Here is a 16,128-nt window from a genome sequence, read left to right as displayed (position 1 = left end):
CGTCCGCCGCCACGACCAGGGCCAGCTCCCCCCACCACCGGACCCCGCCCCCCGCTCTATACTCACCTCTCCTGGTTCCTGCGGCGCCGGCAGCTGCAGCGTCCTCTGACTCTGCGACGTCTCAGAGCAGAGGGCGCGATGACGTCACTACTGTGCGCGCCGCTCTGCCTCTCTGTCCTGAGCGTCGCAGAGCCGGAGAGACGCTGACTGCACCGGACCTGCGCTAGGAACGGGAGAGGTGAGGATTTTACTTTTTTTTTTTTTCTTTATGTCTGACTGTCTGGGGCAATGCTGGACACACTGGGGCAATACTGGAGACCATGGGGCAGATTGCTGGACACACTGGGGCAATACATGAGACCATGGGGCAGATTGCTGGACACACTGGGGCAATACAGGAGACTATGGGGCAGATTGCTGGACACACTGGGGCAATACTGGAGACCATGGGGCAGATTGCTGGACACACTGGGGCAATACTGGAGACCATGGGGCAGATTGCTGGACACACTGGGGCAATACAGGAGACTATGGGGCAGATTGCTGGACACACTGGGGCAATACTGGAGACCATGGGGCAGATTGCTGGACACACTGGGGCAATACTGGAGACCATGTGGCAGAATGCTGGACACACTGGGGCAATACTGGAGACCATGGGGCAGATTGCTGGACACACTGGGGCAGTACTGGAGACCATGGGGCAGATTGCTGGACACACTGGGGCAATACAGGAGACCATGTGGCAGATTGCTGGACACACTGGGGCAATACAGGAGACCATGTGGCAGATTGCTGGACACACTGGGGCAGTACTGGAGACCATGGGGCAGATTGCTGGACACACTGGGGCAATACTGGAGACCATGGGGCAGATTGCTGGACACACTGGGGCAATACAGGAGACCATGTGGCAGATTGCTGGACACACTGGGGCAATACAGGAGACCATGTGGCAGAATGCTGGACACACTGGGGCAATACATGAGACCATGGGGCAGATTGCTGGACACACTGGGGCAGTACTGGAGACCATGTGGCAGAATGCTGGACACACTGGGGCAATACAGGAGACCATGGGGCAGATTGCTGGACACACTGGGGCAATACAGGAGACCATGTGGCAGAATGCTGGACACACTGGGGCAATACAGGAGACCATGGGGCAGATTGCTGGACACACTGGGGCAATACATGAGACCATGGGGCAGATTGCTGGACACACTGGGGCAATACTGGAGACCATGGGGCAGAATGCTGGACACACTGGGGCAATACAGGAGACCATGTGGCAGAATGCTGGACACACTGGGGCAATACAGGAGACCATGGGGCAGATTGCTGGACACACTGGGGCAATACAGGAGACCATGTGGCAGAATGCTGGACACACTGGGGCAATACAGGAGACCATGGGGCAGATTGCTGGACACACTGGGGCAATACAGGAGACCATGGGGCAGAATGCTGGACACACTGGGGCAATACTGGAGACCATGGGGCAGAATGCTGGACACACTGGGGCAATACAGGAGACCATGTGGCAGAATGCTGGACACACTGGGGCAATACAGGAGACCATGGGGCAGATTGCTGGACACACTGGGGCAATACTGGAGACCATGGGGCAGAATGCTGGACACACTGGGGAAATACTGGAGACCATGGGGCAGAATGCTGGACACACTGGGGCAATACAGGAGACTATGGGGCAGATTGCTGGACACACTGAATACTGGAGACCATGGGGCAGATTTCAGGACACATTGAGGCAATGCTGGAGACCCTGGGCAGACTTCTGGACATACTGGGGCAATACTGGAGACCATGGGGCAGATTGCTGGACACACCGGGGCAATACTGGAGATCATGGGGCAGAATGCTGGACACACTGGGGCAATACAGGAGACCATGGGGCAGATTGCTGGACACACTGGGGCAATACAGGAGACCATGGGGCAGATTGCTGGACACACTGGGGCAATACTGGAGACCCTGGGGCAGATTTCTGGACACATTGAGGCAATGCTGGAGACCCTGGGGCAGACTTCTGGACACACTGGGGCAATGCTGGACACTGGTGCAGATTGCTGGACACACTGGGGGTAATATGCTGGACACACTGGGGCAATGCTGGACACTGGGGGTAATATGCTGGACACACTGGGGCAGACTGCTGGACACACTGGGGAAAGGCTGGACACTGGGACAGATTGCTGGACACACTGGGGGTAATATGCTGGACACACTGGGGCAGATTGCTGGACAACATGGGGGTAATATGCTGGACACACTGGGGCAGATTGCTGGACAACATGGGGGTAATATGCTGGACACACTGGGGGCAGGACTTGAGGCATGGGCAGAATGTAGATACGGGGCATGATTGGAGACACGGGGCAGGATTGGATCATGGGGCAGGACGGATACGATGGAGGCTGGTGGGGCAGGATGTGGAGATCATATGGAGTAGAATGGATACTCATGAGGGCAGGATGCGAGAACATATGGCTGGAGCCAGGAATGAGAAACGGGGCCAGGGTGGGGAATATTATTACCATAGGGGCTAATTAAGGGATATTATTACTGCAGTGATGTATTTATTTTATTTTTTGAGTATACTGTTTTAAATGGGGGGGCGGTACTGTTACTGTGCAGAGTGACACTATATCACCTTTTTTTCTTCATGTGATGTAATGTAGAAGTTGTGAAAAATTAAGTAATGTGTTCTGCAAGCGGAGCTCGAGATAACTGTGTTATTTCCTGCAGAAACGAGTCCTGGCTGGAAGGAATGATGGCGGTCTGTGCTGGATGAAAGATGAAGGACTTCACCTAGAGACGTCACTGGTGAGTCAGTGTTACCTATACACTGACACTATACACTGTATACTATATAGAGGTCCTGTGTATAATGTCACCAGTGATCTCTGTATTACCTCTACACAGACACTGCATACTAAGTACAGATCTCCTGTGAATACTGGCACTTATGGTGATAGTATTGTGGTTTTTTTTTTATTACTGATCAGTATTGTAGTATTCAGTCACTATGTGGTGGTAATATGTGGTCTGGAAATGGTGTTGTGGTATTTGTCCCTTGTATGTAGTATTATTCGGTCACTATGTGGCCTGGTCATGGTGTGGTGGTATTAAGTCACAGGTGTGGCATGTGGGGGTGACACCATTAGGCCCAGTTTAAGTTCTACAAAACAGGAAAACCGTTTTTGGTAACCTTTGTGTGTATTGAGCCGGGGGGGGGGGCGCCAAACTCGGGAACAGCCCCGGGCGGCAAAAGTTCTAGCTACGCCTCTGGAGGTACATTATGCTATCCGGAGGACTGTGGGGAGTGCATTATACTATATGGAGGACTATCGCGGTGCAATATACTATGTGGAGGACTATGGGGTGCATTATACTATATAGAGAGTGCAGGTAAAAAGGCTCCACTCAGTGTAAATGCAGTCTGCAGAGCCTCTCCATCTCTCTGCTTTTACAAGAAAGAAGTCAGAAGTGTGGTGCACCAGTCCAACACTGTCTGAGACAGTTAACTGTGATTGTCAGTACCTGTGAGGGTGGGGTGAAAGCGCACACACCCCAGCGAAAACTGTGAAGAAATGCAAAACTTAACTACAAGAAGAGATTTCACATACAGCACTTTAAAAACAACAAATGTTAATATCTCTTCAATGTAGCGATACAGTACAAAGCAAAAAATAGCTGCAGAATCAGAGGAGCTCAGGGATTTTTACATAGTTTTTAACTCAATTTTTTTGATCAAGTGCCAGGTCGTCTTTAAGGAGGAATTATAAAAACACTCTGATATGCTCTTTTAGCAATGGGTAATAGGAGACTGGGATAACTCCTTATGGCTATCAATGGAAGGGCCCTTCATTTAATTATAATTATAATTAATTAAGCAATTATCACCTTTAGGGAAATAAGTGATAAGTCTTTCCCAGGAATATCCCTTTCACTAGGCAGTCCTGTCAGCATTTGACACCACAAATAGTGAGATGGCACATCTTTCTCAAGAGGAAGGTTTTAGGTTGGTTTCAAATGATTTCATAGAGTATAAATCCATTGTGAAACATTTTTACAATGCTATTTTTTTGATCAGAATAAGCATTCACAGATGCTGAGAGATTAAGGACAAAATAGCACTATATTTCACATCTGGTTGACCTCTCAAAAACATTTCTGAAAGGCTTGACACTGGATAAGTGTGTGCTTTCTGTATAAAACCCGAGTACCTTATTTTGTGCTTACATGACATGTTAGCCAGCCAGAATAGTAATGGGAAAGAATTTGAGAAATTCCTTCTGAACAAGACACTTAAACACTGAAACCCAAGCTGTAGTCACAAGGCTATAATATGGCTCTGTGTGATAGCTTTATATTTAGCACCAAAAACAAGATCTGATGCTATTATTATTGTCAGTAAATATACACATCTAGCATGGAGCTAAAATATGACCTTTAAGAAATAGAACTTCTTTTCTTTTTAAGGCTATCCAAATATTTATCTCTTTTCTCTTAAAGAGGACCCTTGACCAAATTTTTCATGTTGAACTTGATGTAATAGTATCTCCCGAGCAGGGTAAAGCTTAAGTCCAAGTGGGTGTTATCAAATACATTTCATTTGAGGTGTCTGCAGCCCCCCAGGGTCCTGGTCGTTGCAGTAATATCATTCTCCTCTAGGGGGGAGTGATGTTACGTTTGAAGGCAATGAAGGAGATCTCTTTACCAGGTAACACCAACACACAACACATTTCATACTCCAGTCCACCAGGGGGAGCTATGCTCCTATTTATTAGGGCACTCTTCACAATTAGGTAAAACTGGTGGTCTGGAAAGGAAGTTAGACAGATGCTGGATGGGCTTCTCCCAGTTAGCTGCTGCCTGAGCTCCGCTCAGGGAGTTGGTCCCTGACAGGGGTGGGATCCTGTCAGAGGCCTAGACAGAAGGCCACGGAGCTGCGCCTGCCCCACGTGCGGCAGCTTCCAGAAAGAGACACGAACAGAGAACTGTATTGTAGAGAGTGAGAAGAAGTCATAGCAAAAGGAGAGGAAACCAGAAGGAGTTCTGCCCTACACAGGCAGCCCCCACCGGGAGCAACAGTTCTCTATGCCTTGCTCCAGAGACCGGCAGGACAGCTAATTCTACGTTACCTGCCCGCCCTATACCCAGGAGGCAAGTTGGCACCCACGAGAGGCTGGGGCATGATAGAATCCCTGTAAAAAGCCTCACGCCACCGGTCATACGGGTTTGTCCGATCCATCTGGGGGACAGAGAGAGACACAATATCTAGAACATCTGCAATAGTTGTGAGGACCTTATGAGAGGCTCAGCAATAAGGTACTACAACACCCAGGTGCTAGACTAAGGCTACTGATTTCAATCTGAATAAGGAGACTCTGGATTTGCCTCCAAACCAGCCGGACTCTGCCTGACCTGTGATCTGGTGCTCTGGACTGTGGATGCTGAAGTCTTCAGTAAAAGGTAAAGAGACTGCAACCTTGTGTCCTCATTCTTCTCTGCGCCTCACACCATCCACCATCAACACACTGGGAAGCCCTGGGGACATACCGTATTTTCCGGCGTATAAGATGACTTTTTGACCCCTAAAAATTGTCCCAAAAGTCGGGGGTCATCTTATACGCCGGGTACGGCATGTGCAGGGAGCGATCCTGGATGTCGGCGTGTGGTTCCCAGGGTCTGGAGTAGAAGAGACTCTCCTTCAGGCCCTGGGATCCATATTCATGTAAAAAATAAAGAATAAAAATAAAAAACATGGATATACTCACCCTCGGACGGCCCCTGGCTCACAGCGCTGCTAGCGTCTGCCTCCGTTCCTAAGAATGGAGAGAGTAAAGGACCTTCGATGACGTTGTGGTCAGGTGACCGGTCACCTGACCACTCAAGTGACCGCGACATCAAGATATCTTTAAAATTACGAGCCCTTCTTGCAGTGATACTTGGTTTTGGAGGTAGATATGTCTGTAGTGTCTGGTCGACCAAAAGAATTGGCCAATATTTTGTAACAATTTTCTGCATCAAATTCCATTGTGAATGATACCTAGTGATTAACCTAACCTTATTACTTTCCGTATCGAGGTTAGTCTTCCCCAAATTTGGTGTATACAAGAGATCATGCCTATTTTGTTTCCGGGCATGGTTATAGGCCATCTTTATTTGTCTGTTACTATAGTCTCTTGCACGAAAGTGGTCCTTCAGATCTAGTGCTCTTTTCTCGAAATCAGTGTCCAATGAACATAATCGACGTATCCTCAAAAATTGTCCAGTGGGTATAGACTTAATAACCTGTGGAGGATGTGCAGATTGCGCATGCAAAACCGAATTGACCGATGTCTCTTACGAAACAGGTCCGTTTGTAAAAACCCATTACCGTCACGTTTTACCGTTACATCTAGGAAGTCTATTGCTTCCATATGAGTTTTATATGTGAAACGTAAATTGATGTTATTGATGTTAAGATCCTCAAAAAAAGTTACAAGTGCCTGTGAACTTACCTGCCAGATCATGAATACATCGTCAATGTACCGCGCCCAAAAAAGGACGCGGTCCATTGACGAATGCCGATCTGACAGGAATAGGTCCCTCATCTTTCATGAAAATAATGTTTTTCAAAACAAAATCAAATTTTACGGATGTTATATTGATGACCAGATATTTATCTGGCAGGGTGACAAAAAATTACGCTATTCAAGGGTCCTATTAGGTCTGAACATTAGGCAAGTTCTCATTCTACAATATAACTAATGTTCTCTGAATAGTCTCTTTCTACATAAATTTGCTAAGGTATAGTATTTACACTATGTAACTGCCAATAATTAATGTAACGTTTCTTGCTTATCCTGATGTATATATTTTTTTAATGATATATTGTTTTTATGTGTATACTACTTATTTTCAGATGTCAAAGGAGGACTGAGTCAGGGTTCTGACTAATTAACCTGAATTAATTAACTTTTTTTACCACTCCCTTTGACCTTCTGGTATGCATATATGTCTCTCTGTCAATCACTCTAAGATGTAAGCCATGATTAAGACCCTGTAGGTTGAAACATGTAGGATGTTCTTTTTAATATGATGATAAATAAACGTCAAGTTTTAAGAATCATATCTCCTGTGGTCGCTGGAGACAACTTTTCTTGCATATTGGATTTCTATTCTGCCGGAACCAGGGTGGCTCTGTGCGCCGATGACCAGCCAAGGAACCTGGCGCTGGGCCTCTTTGACCTTGCAGTACTTTGCTCTGCCCTCAACAGGGCAGACAAAGTACACTTGCACAGGAGCCGCGGCAGGAAGCAAAGAAGAAGACGTCATCGTATGAAGATGGGAGGCGCCGGACCCAGACCGTGACACCCATCGGACCAGACCGAACTGGGACCGCCCCTGGGTGAGTTTTTCTTATCTTTCAGGTTACATCGGGTGCTTATCCACAGCATTATAGAATGTTGTAGATAAGCCCCTATGGCGGTGGCCTCAGATTCTGGGCCTAAAATGGGGTGATAGATTCCCTTTAATAAGTTTAAACCTTGTATGCTCTAAAGAATCCATAGCCTTAGAGTGTGTGACCCTGCTGATTGGCAGACAGTAGTAGTAGTATTTCCGGGACTGATCGGTGAGTGGTTCCGGCGTGTATGAGCGGGGTGCATGGTCTGTGTGGGGGGTGATTTATGAGAGGTTGAATGCTGGACTGATTGAGAGGAGATAGATTAACCCTTGCAGGTGCAATCCCAAGTCACGTGCTGAGAAGCGGGTACGTGACATTCCGTTTTTCTGATTTTTCTCTTTATAGGTATATTTTTGAGTAAAATGTAAATTGTTATTTTATTCAATAAGCTTCTTACAACTTGTCTCCGAATTTCCAAGCAATAAATTTTGTATTTTTTTTCTGAAAATGAAAAATAAAATAAAATCAAAATAAAAAAACAAAAACCCAGTGCTTTCAGACCTCAAATAATGCAAAGAAAACAAGTTCATAATCATTTAGAAACAACAATACTAATGTTTTAACTCAGGAAGAGTTCAGAAATCAATATTTGTGGAATAACCATGATTTTTAATCACAGCTTTCATGCACCTTGGCATGCTTTCCATCAGTCTTCACACTGCTTTTGGCACAAAAATGTAAGCAGTTCTGCTTTGTTTGATGGCTTGTGACTATCCATCGTCCTCTTGATTACATTCCAGAGGTTTTCAATAGGGTTCAAGTCTGGAGACTGGGCTGCTCATGACAGGGTTTTGATGTGGTGGTCTCTTAATTTTTACCAGAGCTGTATATACATAAATTTACTGGAAGAAGTACAGTTGTGCTCAAACGTTTACATATCCTGGCAGAATTTTTGCTTTCTTGGCCTTTTTTCAGAGAATATAAATAATAACACCAAAACTTTTTCTCCACTCATGGTTAGTGGTTGGGTGAAGCCATTTATTGTCAAACTACTGTGTTTTCTCTTTTTAATTCATAATGAAAACCCAAAACATACAAATAACCTGATCAAAAGTTCACATACCTCATTTCTTAATACCGTGTATTGCCCCCTCTAACATTACTGACAGCTTGAAGTCTTTTGTGGTAGTTGGGGATGAGATTCTCTATTTTCACAGATGGTAATGCTGACAGATCCAGTTCCTGTAAATTCCTGGGCTGTCTAGCATGAACTGTGCCCTTGAGATCTCCCCAGAGTGGCTCAATGATATTGAGGTCAGGAGACTGAGATGGCCACTCCAGAACCTTCACTTTGTTCTGCTGTAGCTAATGACAGCTCGATTTGGCCTTGTGTTTTGCATCGATGTTATGTTGGAACGTCCAAGTAAGTCCCATGCGCAGCTTCAGGGCTGATGAGTACAAATTTAACTCAGGTATTTGCTGATAATGTGATAATGTGCTGCATTCATCTTTCCTTCAACTTTGACCAAGTTTCCTGTGTCTTTGTAGCTCACACATCCCCAAGACATTAGGGATCCACCTCCGTGTTTTACAGTAGGAATGGTGTTCCTTTCATCATAGGCCTTATTGACCTCTCCAAATGTAAGGTTTATGGTTGTGGCCAAAAAGTTCAATTTTGGTCTCATCACTCCAAATTACCTTGTTCCAGAAGTTTTGAGGCTTGTCTCTGTCCTGTTTTGGTATTGTGGGCGACATACCTTGTGGCATTTGCGCAGTAATGGCTTTCTTCTGGCGACTTGACTATGTAGCCCATTTCTCTTCCATTTTTATTCCAGTGCCACATTATTGTGCATCTTGAAACAGCCACACAGCTAGTTTTCAGAGAGTCCTGTATTTCAGCCAGAGGCGTAGCTAGGGTTTTGGTTCAGGGGGGGGGCGAAGCTTCTGAGTGGGCCCCTAACCAGGTAACCTTGATTACAATTCGGTGATGCGCCCTAATAGTGGAGGAGTGGAGGAGAACCAACATAGATATTACCACCATACGGTCAGTAGTAAATACAGTCCTACAGAACATATAAGAGATCACTGCACATATTACAGATAATGTCTTACCGCTTATGTTTTCTGATGGAGTTGTTCACTTTTCCCGTCTTTTCCATCTGGCCTAGACCGAAATGACAACGTCTTCCAGCCAGGACTCGTGTGCAGAGAATACAACAAAGACACATTTCACTTCTCACATTCCAGCCCCATCATCATCTATTCCCAACCTGCACAAACTCCTCATCCTGCTGATACCCCAATACTGAGCCGCTGCTGCCGTATGTGTCCCTATTACTGCACCTGATACCCCAATACTGAGCCGCTGCTGCCGTATGTGTCCCTATTACTACACCTGATACCCCAATACTGAGCCTCTGTCATATGTGTCCCTATTACTGCACCTGATATCCCAATACTGAGCCGCTGCTGCCGTATGTGTCCCTATTACTGCACCTGATATCCCAATACTTAGCCGCTGCTGCCGTATGTGTCCCTATTACTGCACCTGATACCCCAATACTGAGCCGCTGCTGCCGGATGTGTCCCTATTACTGCACCTGATACCAGAATACTGAGCCGCTGCCTCCGTATGTGTCCCTATTACTGCACCTGATATCCCAATACTGAGCCGCTGCTGCCGTATGTGTCCCTATTACTGCACCTGATATCCCAATACTGAGCCGCTGCTGCCATATGTGTCCCTATTACTGCACCTGATATCCCAATACTGAGCCGCTGCTGCCGTATGTGTCCCTATTACTGCACCTGATACCCCAATACTGAGCCGCTGCTGCCGTATGTGTCCCTATTACTGCACCTGATACCCCAATACTGAGCAGCTGCTGCCGGATGTGTCCCTATTACTGCACCTGATACCACAATACTGAGCAGCTACTGCCGTATGTGTCCCTATTACTGCACCTGATACCACAATACTGAGCCGCTGCCTCCATATTTGTCCCTATTACTGCCCCTGCTGTGTAAATTCTAAAGCACCCGCTCTATAATATAGTAATGCCAGGTGCAAGTGCCCTAGAAAACACTGGCCATATTTTGCCCCCTAGAAAGTAATATTGCCCTGTGTGCCCCTTTGATAGTCACAGTAACTCGAGTTCCCCTATAACAATAAGTGCTCACTTTACATTTAATAATGTCCCGAGTCTCCCCCTGTACAGCTCCCCTATATACAGCATGATGCTCCCTCACTGTATAGTACCACCCACACAGTATACTGACCCCTTAGTTGACTCCAAACTGTTTGATGGCTCCGGTGGTGTTGTAGTCCCTTACTGCCTATGGCTTCTGATAAGGCCCTCACAGTTCTCTCTGTCCTCCATAAAGGTGGGACACAAACCCTTATGACAGGTGACTCGAGCCTTTTTACAGGGTCTCTATCACGACCCGGGCTCTATGTGCCACTGTGCTTCCTGGGTATTAGGGCGGACAGGTGACGTGTACAGTAATTCAGCTGTCCTGCCGGTTTCTGCTGAAAGCCTTAGAGTCCCTCACAACCTCGGTCTTCCGGCTACAGGTAATCTGCGCTTCACAGGGAGATAGCTCATTCGCAGCTGTTCTCCCCAAATGTCACTCTCCTGGGCTTTGCTCTCCTGCATGCTCACTAAACAATATTCTTCCTTTCGTAATCTCTCTCTCCAGGAGCTGTAGCACTCGGGCTACATGGCCCCCTTCCGTCCTTCCGACACTCAATGCCTGACTGCTCTTTTCTCTCTCCTCTGACAGACTGACTTATTCCCCGCCTCCCTCCGGACCAGAATGTATTTATAGGGGAGCTCACCCTAAACTAGGTTTAGAGCTCCCCCTTCTGGCCTGGAGTGTGAACATGTTGTGTGTATTGTGGTTACCTGATAAAAGAGATCCTTCATTGCTTACAAGCGTGACATCACTCTTTCTTTGAGGAAAGCAATGCCACTGTGATGACCAGGACCCTGGGACGTCACACTACAGCATTACAGAATTCTGTAGCTAAGCCCCTGATGGCGGTGGCCGAAGCTTATATACGAAAAAGTAGGTGACAGATTCTCTTTAAATTGTCTCATTGACTCCAGTGGGAATAGTAGAAATATGTATGTAGCCAGCTCCCCCTAGTGGAGGGAGCAATACAAATATGTAGCCAGTTCTCCCTAGTGGAGGGCGCAATAGAAATATGTACGTAGCCAGCTCCCCCTAGTGGAGGGAGCACTAGTGCTATGTATGTAGCCAGCTCCCCCTAGTGGAGGGAGCACTAGTGCTATGTATGTAGCCAGCTCCCCCTAGTGGAGGGAGCACTAGTGCTATGTATGTAGCCAGCTCCCCCTAGTGGAGGGAGCACAAGGGCTATGTATGCGGCCAGCTCCCCCTAGTGGAGGGAGCAATAGAAATATGTATGTAGCCAGCTCCCCCTAGTGGAGGGAGAAATACAAATATGTAGCCAGCTCCCCCTAGTGGAGGGAGCACTAGTGCTATGTATGTAGCCAGCTCCCCCTAGTGGAGGGAGCACTAGTGCTATGTATGTAGCCAGCTCCCCCTAGTGGAGGGAGCACAAGGGCTATGTATGCGGCCAGCTCCCCCTAGTGGAGGGAGCAATAGAAATATGTATGTAGCCAGCTCCCCCTAGTGGCAGCAGCAGACAGCCCCTACTATTCCAGTCTATGGTCATTCTGCACAGGTATTACCAGGGGTCTCAGCTTGTACCATTATTTCTGTAGTGGATTTTGCTGGCACTTTTTGGCCCACTATTGACAGTATTATTTATTGGGAGTCCCTCAGCTGACATTGTCCTGTCCTCAGTTCTGAAGAGCGCATTTCCACAAGGCTGCATACGCCGGGCTACTCTGCTGCAGCTTATTCCAACCATAAACATGGAGCCGCCCAGCGTTGCTGTCAGACGGCGACGTTTGTGTGCGGCCAGTGCCCGAGCATGCGCGGTGCAGTTACTCAGGACCATCCTCCTGATAGCTGGCGGTAGTGACGCTCTGCAGCCACCGCCGGCAGAGGAAGCGGGGCGAGGCACGGAGCAGCGGTGACTATCCAGCCAGGGTCACACAGCCCGGGCCCGGCCTCACCATGGGCTGCACACTAAGTGCCGAGGATAAAGCGGCGGCGGAGAGGAGCAAGATGATAGACCGCAACCTCCGGGAGGACGGGGAGAAGGCGTCCAAGGAGGTGAAGCTGCTGCTGCTAGGTGAGGAGCCGGCGTGTGATGGGCTGTGTGTATCATTACACAGGGCTCACACCTATTCGGGCTGTGGTTCCTTCTTCTTATGCGACTATAGATTCAGACTGAAAACCCAGAAAGCTGCAGAGAGAGGGAAGGAGGAGAGAAGCTGGATGTGACCATGAAAGCTTGGGGTCCTCAATTCTAGGGGCTGTAAGCTGTCACCAGAGTAAGGTGGGGTTACACTGACAGCCAACACCCCCATTCTCTCAGGTATCAAGCAGATAGTCACCTGGAAAGCTTCCAACACACCGCGGGAGTTCCCAGGGGTCTGAGCACTGGTGGCTGCTTTGCCCTCACTTTGGGGTCCATCTCCTCCCGGCCCATCTCGCCCTCGCTCTGGTGTCCATCTCCTCCCGGCCCATCTCGCCCTCGCTCTGGGGTCCATCTCCTCCCGGCCCATCTCGCCCTCGCTCTGGGGTCCATCTCCTCCCGGCCCACCTCGCCCTCGCTCTGGGGTCCATCTCCTCCCGGCCCATCTCGCCCTCGCTCTGGGGTCCATCTCCTCCCGGCCCACCTCGCCCTCTCTCTGGGGTCCATCTCCTCCCGGCCCACCTCGCCCTCTCTCTGGGGTCCATCTCCTCCCGGCCCACCTCGCCCTCTCTCTGGGGTCCATCTCCTCCCGGCCCACCTCGCCCTCTCTCTGGGGTCCATCTCCTCCCGGCCCATCTCGCCCTCGCTCTGGGGTCCATCTCCTCCCAGCCCATCTCGCCCTCGCTCTGGGGTCCATCTCCTCCCAGCCCATCTCGCCCTCGCTCTGGGGTCCATCTCCTCCCAGCCCATCTCGCCCTCGCTCTGGGGTCCATCTCCTCCCAGCCCATCTCGCCCTCGCTCTGGGGTCCATCTCCTCCCAGCCCATCTCGCCCTCGCTCTGGGGTCCATCTCCTCCCAGCCCATCTCGCCCTCGCTCTGGGGTCCATCTCCTCCCAGCCCATCTCCTCCCAGCCCATCTCGCCCTCGCTCTGGGGTCCATCTCCTCCCAGCCCATCTCGCCCTCGCTCTGGGGTCCATCTCCTCCCAGCCCATCTCCTCCCAGCCCATCTCGCCCTCGCTCTGGGGTCCATCTCCTCCCAGCCCATCTCGCCCTCGCTCTGGGGTCCATCTCCTCCCAGCCCATCTCGCCCTCGCTCTGGGGTCCATCTCCTCCCAGCCCATCTCGCCCTCGCTCTGGGGTCCATCTCCTCCCAGCCCATCTCGCCCTCGCTCTGGGGTCCATCTCCTCCCAGCCCAACTCGCCCTCGCTCTGGGGTCCATCTCCTCCCAGCCCATCTCGCCCTCGCTCTGGGGTCCATCTCCTCCCAGCCCATCTCGCCCTCGCTCTGGGGTCCATCTCCTCCCAGCCCATCTCGCCCTCGCTCTGGGGTCCATCTCCTCCCAGCCCATCTCCCCCTCGCTCTGGGGTCCATCTCCTCCCATCTTCATTGTGTTGAGTGCGGCTGTTGTGGAGACATCTGATGCCACACTCCATCATTCTTAGTTACACAGCCTGGATATGTGATTTGGGTCATTGTCCTGTTACATCAAAATTGGTCCCACTATGTATAAACCAGATGGGGTGCCATGTCTTTGCAGAATACAGATGATATTACTGGATAATTCCAAATTCAAGGGGCACATACCCAGCACAGCACCATCACACCTCCCCCCTACTCCATCACACCACCTCCTCCATGCTTCACGGTGGGCACCACACATGTGGAATCGTCTCAACTTTTCTGAGTGTAACAAGGATATGACTGTATGTATACAGGGCCTGGCCTCTACTAACATAACTGGCTATTGTATGTACGGTGGTGCTGGTCGCTATGTACATGGCCAGACATTGTATACTCAGTTCGTCATCATTTATGGTGTAGGGTGAGAGGGATGGCTGTCGGCCATTTTTGATGACGCTTGTGACCTAGTAGAACAAAGCTAAGCTGCTGTTCCTTTTTTTCTCAGTAGCTGATGGTGAGGATCGTCCTCTCTGCAGATAGAGCTGTCTGCATTCAGTTCTGTTCATTATTTACTAATGGATGTCTGTATAGTGAATAAATGCCGACATTTAGTGCATTTCAGTACGTATGTAGTGGCTTCGATTCATCAAAGCAATTGCATAAAACGATTTGAAAAGTACAAAAATATTTGCACAACATGGAGCTGCACAAACATGTTGTGATCTTTGACGTTTTCACCCCAGTTCTGGTCCGTTCCGCCAGAATAGGTGAAGCTGAGGTGCCTTACACCAAATCATACTCCAGTCCCTGATTTGTAAGGAAGCATGAGCTCCGGTGTGAACAACACGGGTCTTGATGAATTAGGGCCTAGTGTCCAATGCTTCATTAGCATCTCTTAATTGATAAGTTGGCGTGGCTTAGGTGGGAAGTTGGCGTGGCTTAGGTGGGAAATCAGCATGGTTTAAATGTGTCAACTTACTCCAAAATTCAGGCGCAAAGTAAGTCAACTAATACGTGATGTAAAGACAAAAATGTCTAAAGTTTTCTCATCCAGCATGAACCTCTGTGACGAATTTGGCGCAGTTTCAGGCCGTCTAGTCTACGCTCACGCTGTATACATAGTAAATCTGCTGCTCTGTCACTTCAGTGGTTTCTCCTCTATTTTTCTTTGTGCTGTCATCGGCAGAGAGATGCAGAACAGATGCCATACTTCTGTGAGCAGAATCCATCTCAGCGGCAAATTAAAAAATCCAGATTGTGCGTAGAAGTCCAGCTGTGTAGAAATATGGATGTGATCCGCTCCGCAGGGCTGAATTGGCTCTGTATATGGACAGAATCCTGCCCCAAACTACTTATGTGATTGCGGTACAAAAGTGCACAATCTGGATTAAGTGACAACTAAAACCTATTGGACACCAATGTATTCTTGCTTATTGCAGTGTCACTGTTCCAGTGATGTTGGCGTTACTGTTCCCGGTGCTGACCGGACATGTCATGTTCTGGCTGCAGCCAATGAGCCACAGATGAAATAGTAAGGGTATGTGCACACTTTGCAGATTTGCTGTTGTAAAAATCTCCGTGGATCCTTCCTCTCTTGGCAGAAAATGCAGTTCAAAATCCATGCGGATTTGTATGCGTTTTTTGTAAGCTAAATAAATATATATATTATTTAACAAAAAAAAAAAGAATTGTGATGTCATTTCCTAGTGACTAGTCCAACCTCTTCTTTTACATTCTCCATTGAAGACCATAATATCATAACATAGTACATACCATGTTCAGATATAATGTTTGCACACACAAAACAAATGTAAGTGAATATATTATATACCCTCATTAATAAAATGGTATATAAAGAGTTAAATAAAAAAACACACACACACACTCTCAATATCTGTTTAATTTCAAAAACTATATAAGGGTATGTTCCCACGGTCAGTAAATGCTGCGGGAAGGACGTTGCGTACATCCGCAGCGGCCAGATGTTACAGCATAGTGGATGGGATTTGAAGAAATCC

General features: G+C 48.4%; 2 protein-coding genes across 2 annotated transcripts in view; both read left to right on the top strand.

Annotated features, from left to right (window-relative positions):
• Window positions 1–2,767: 2,767 nt before the first annotated feature.
• The window catches only part of AMPD2 (adenosine monophosphate deaminase 2), a 285,686-nt gene continuing 272,325 nt past the window's right edge, over window positions 2,768–16,128 (top strand). The window contains exon 1 of the mRNA XM_069756340.1: window positions 2,768–2,847. The gene's annotated coding sequence lies outside the window, so the exon portion shown is untranslated. The remainder of the gene's footprint in view (window positions 2,848–16,128) is intronic.
• Window positions 12,416–16,128, top strand: part of GNAI3 (G protein subunit alpha i3) — a 61,746-nt gene continuing 58,033 nt past the window's right edge. The window contains exon 1 of the mRNA XM_069756342.1: window positions 12,416–12,641. Within this exon, the coding sequence (XP_069612443.1) occupies window positions 12,524–12,641 (118 nt within the window). The 5' untranslated portion in view covers window positions 12,416–12,523. The remainder of the gene's footprint in view (window positions 12,642–16,128) is intronic.

The sequence above is a fragment of the Ranitomeya imitator genome, chromosome 3 (assembly GCF_032444005.1).
Source record: "Ranitomeya imitator isolate aRanImi1 chromosome 3, aRanImi1.pri, whole genome shotgun sequence".
In the NCBI taxonomy this organism is placed as follows: Eukaryota; Metazoa; Chordata; class Amphibia; order Anura; family Dendrobatidae; genus Ranitomeya; species Ranitomeya imitator.
The sequence above is the reverse complement of the archived record's forward strand: the minus strand, read 5'-3'. Positions and strand labels throughout refer to the sequence as shown.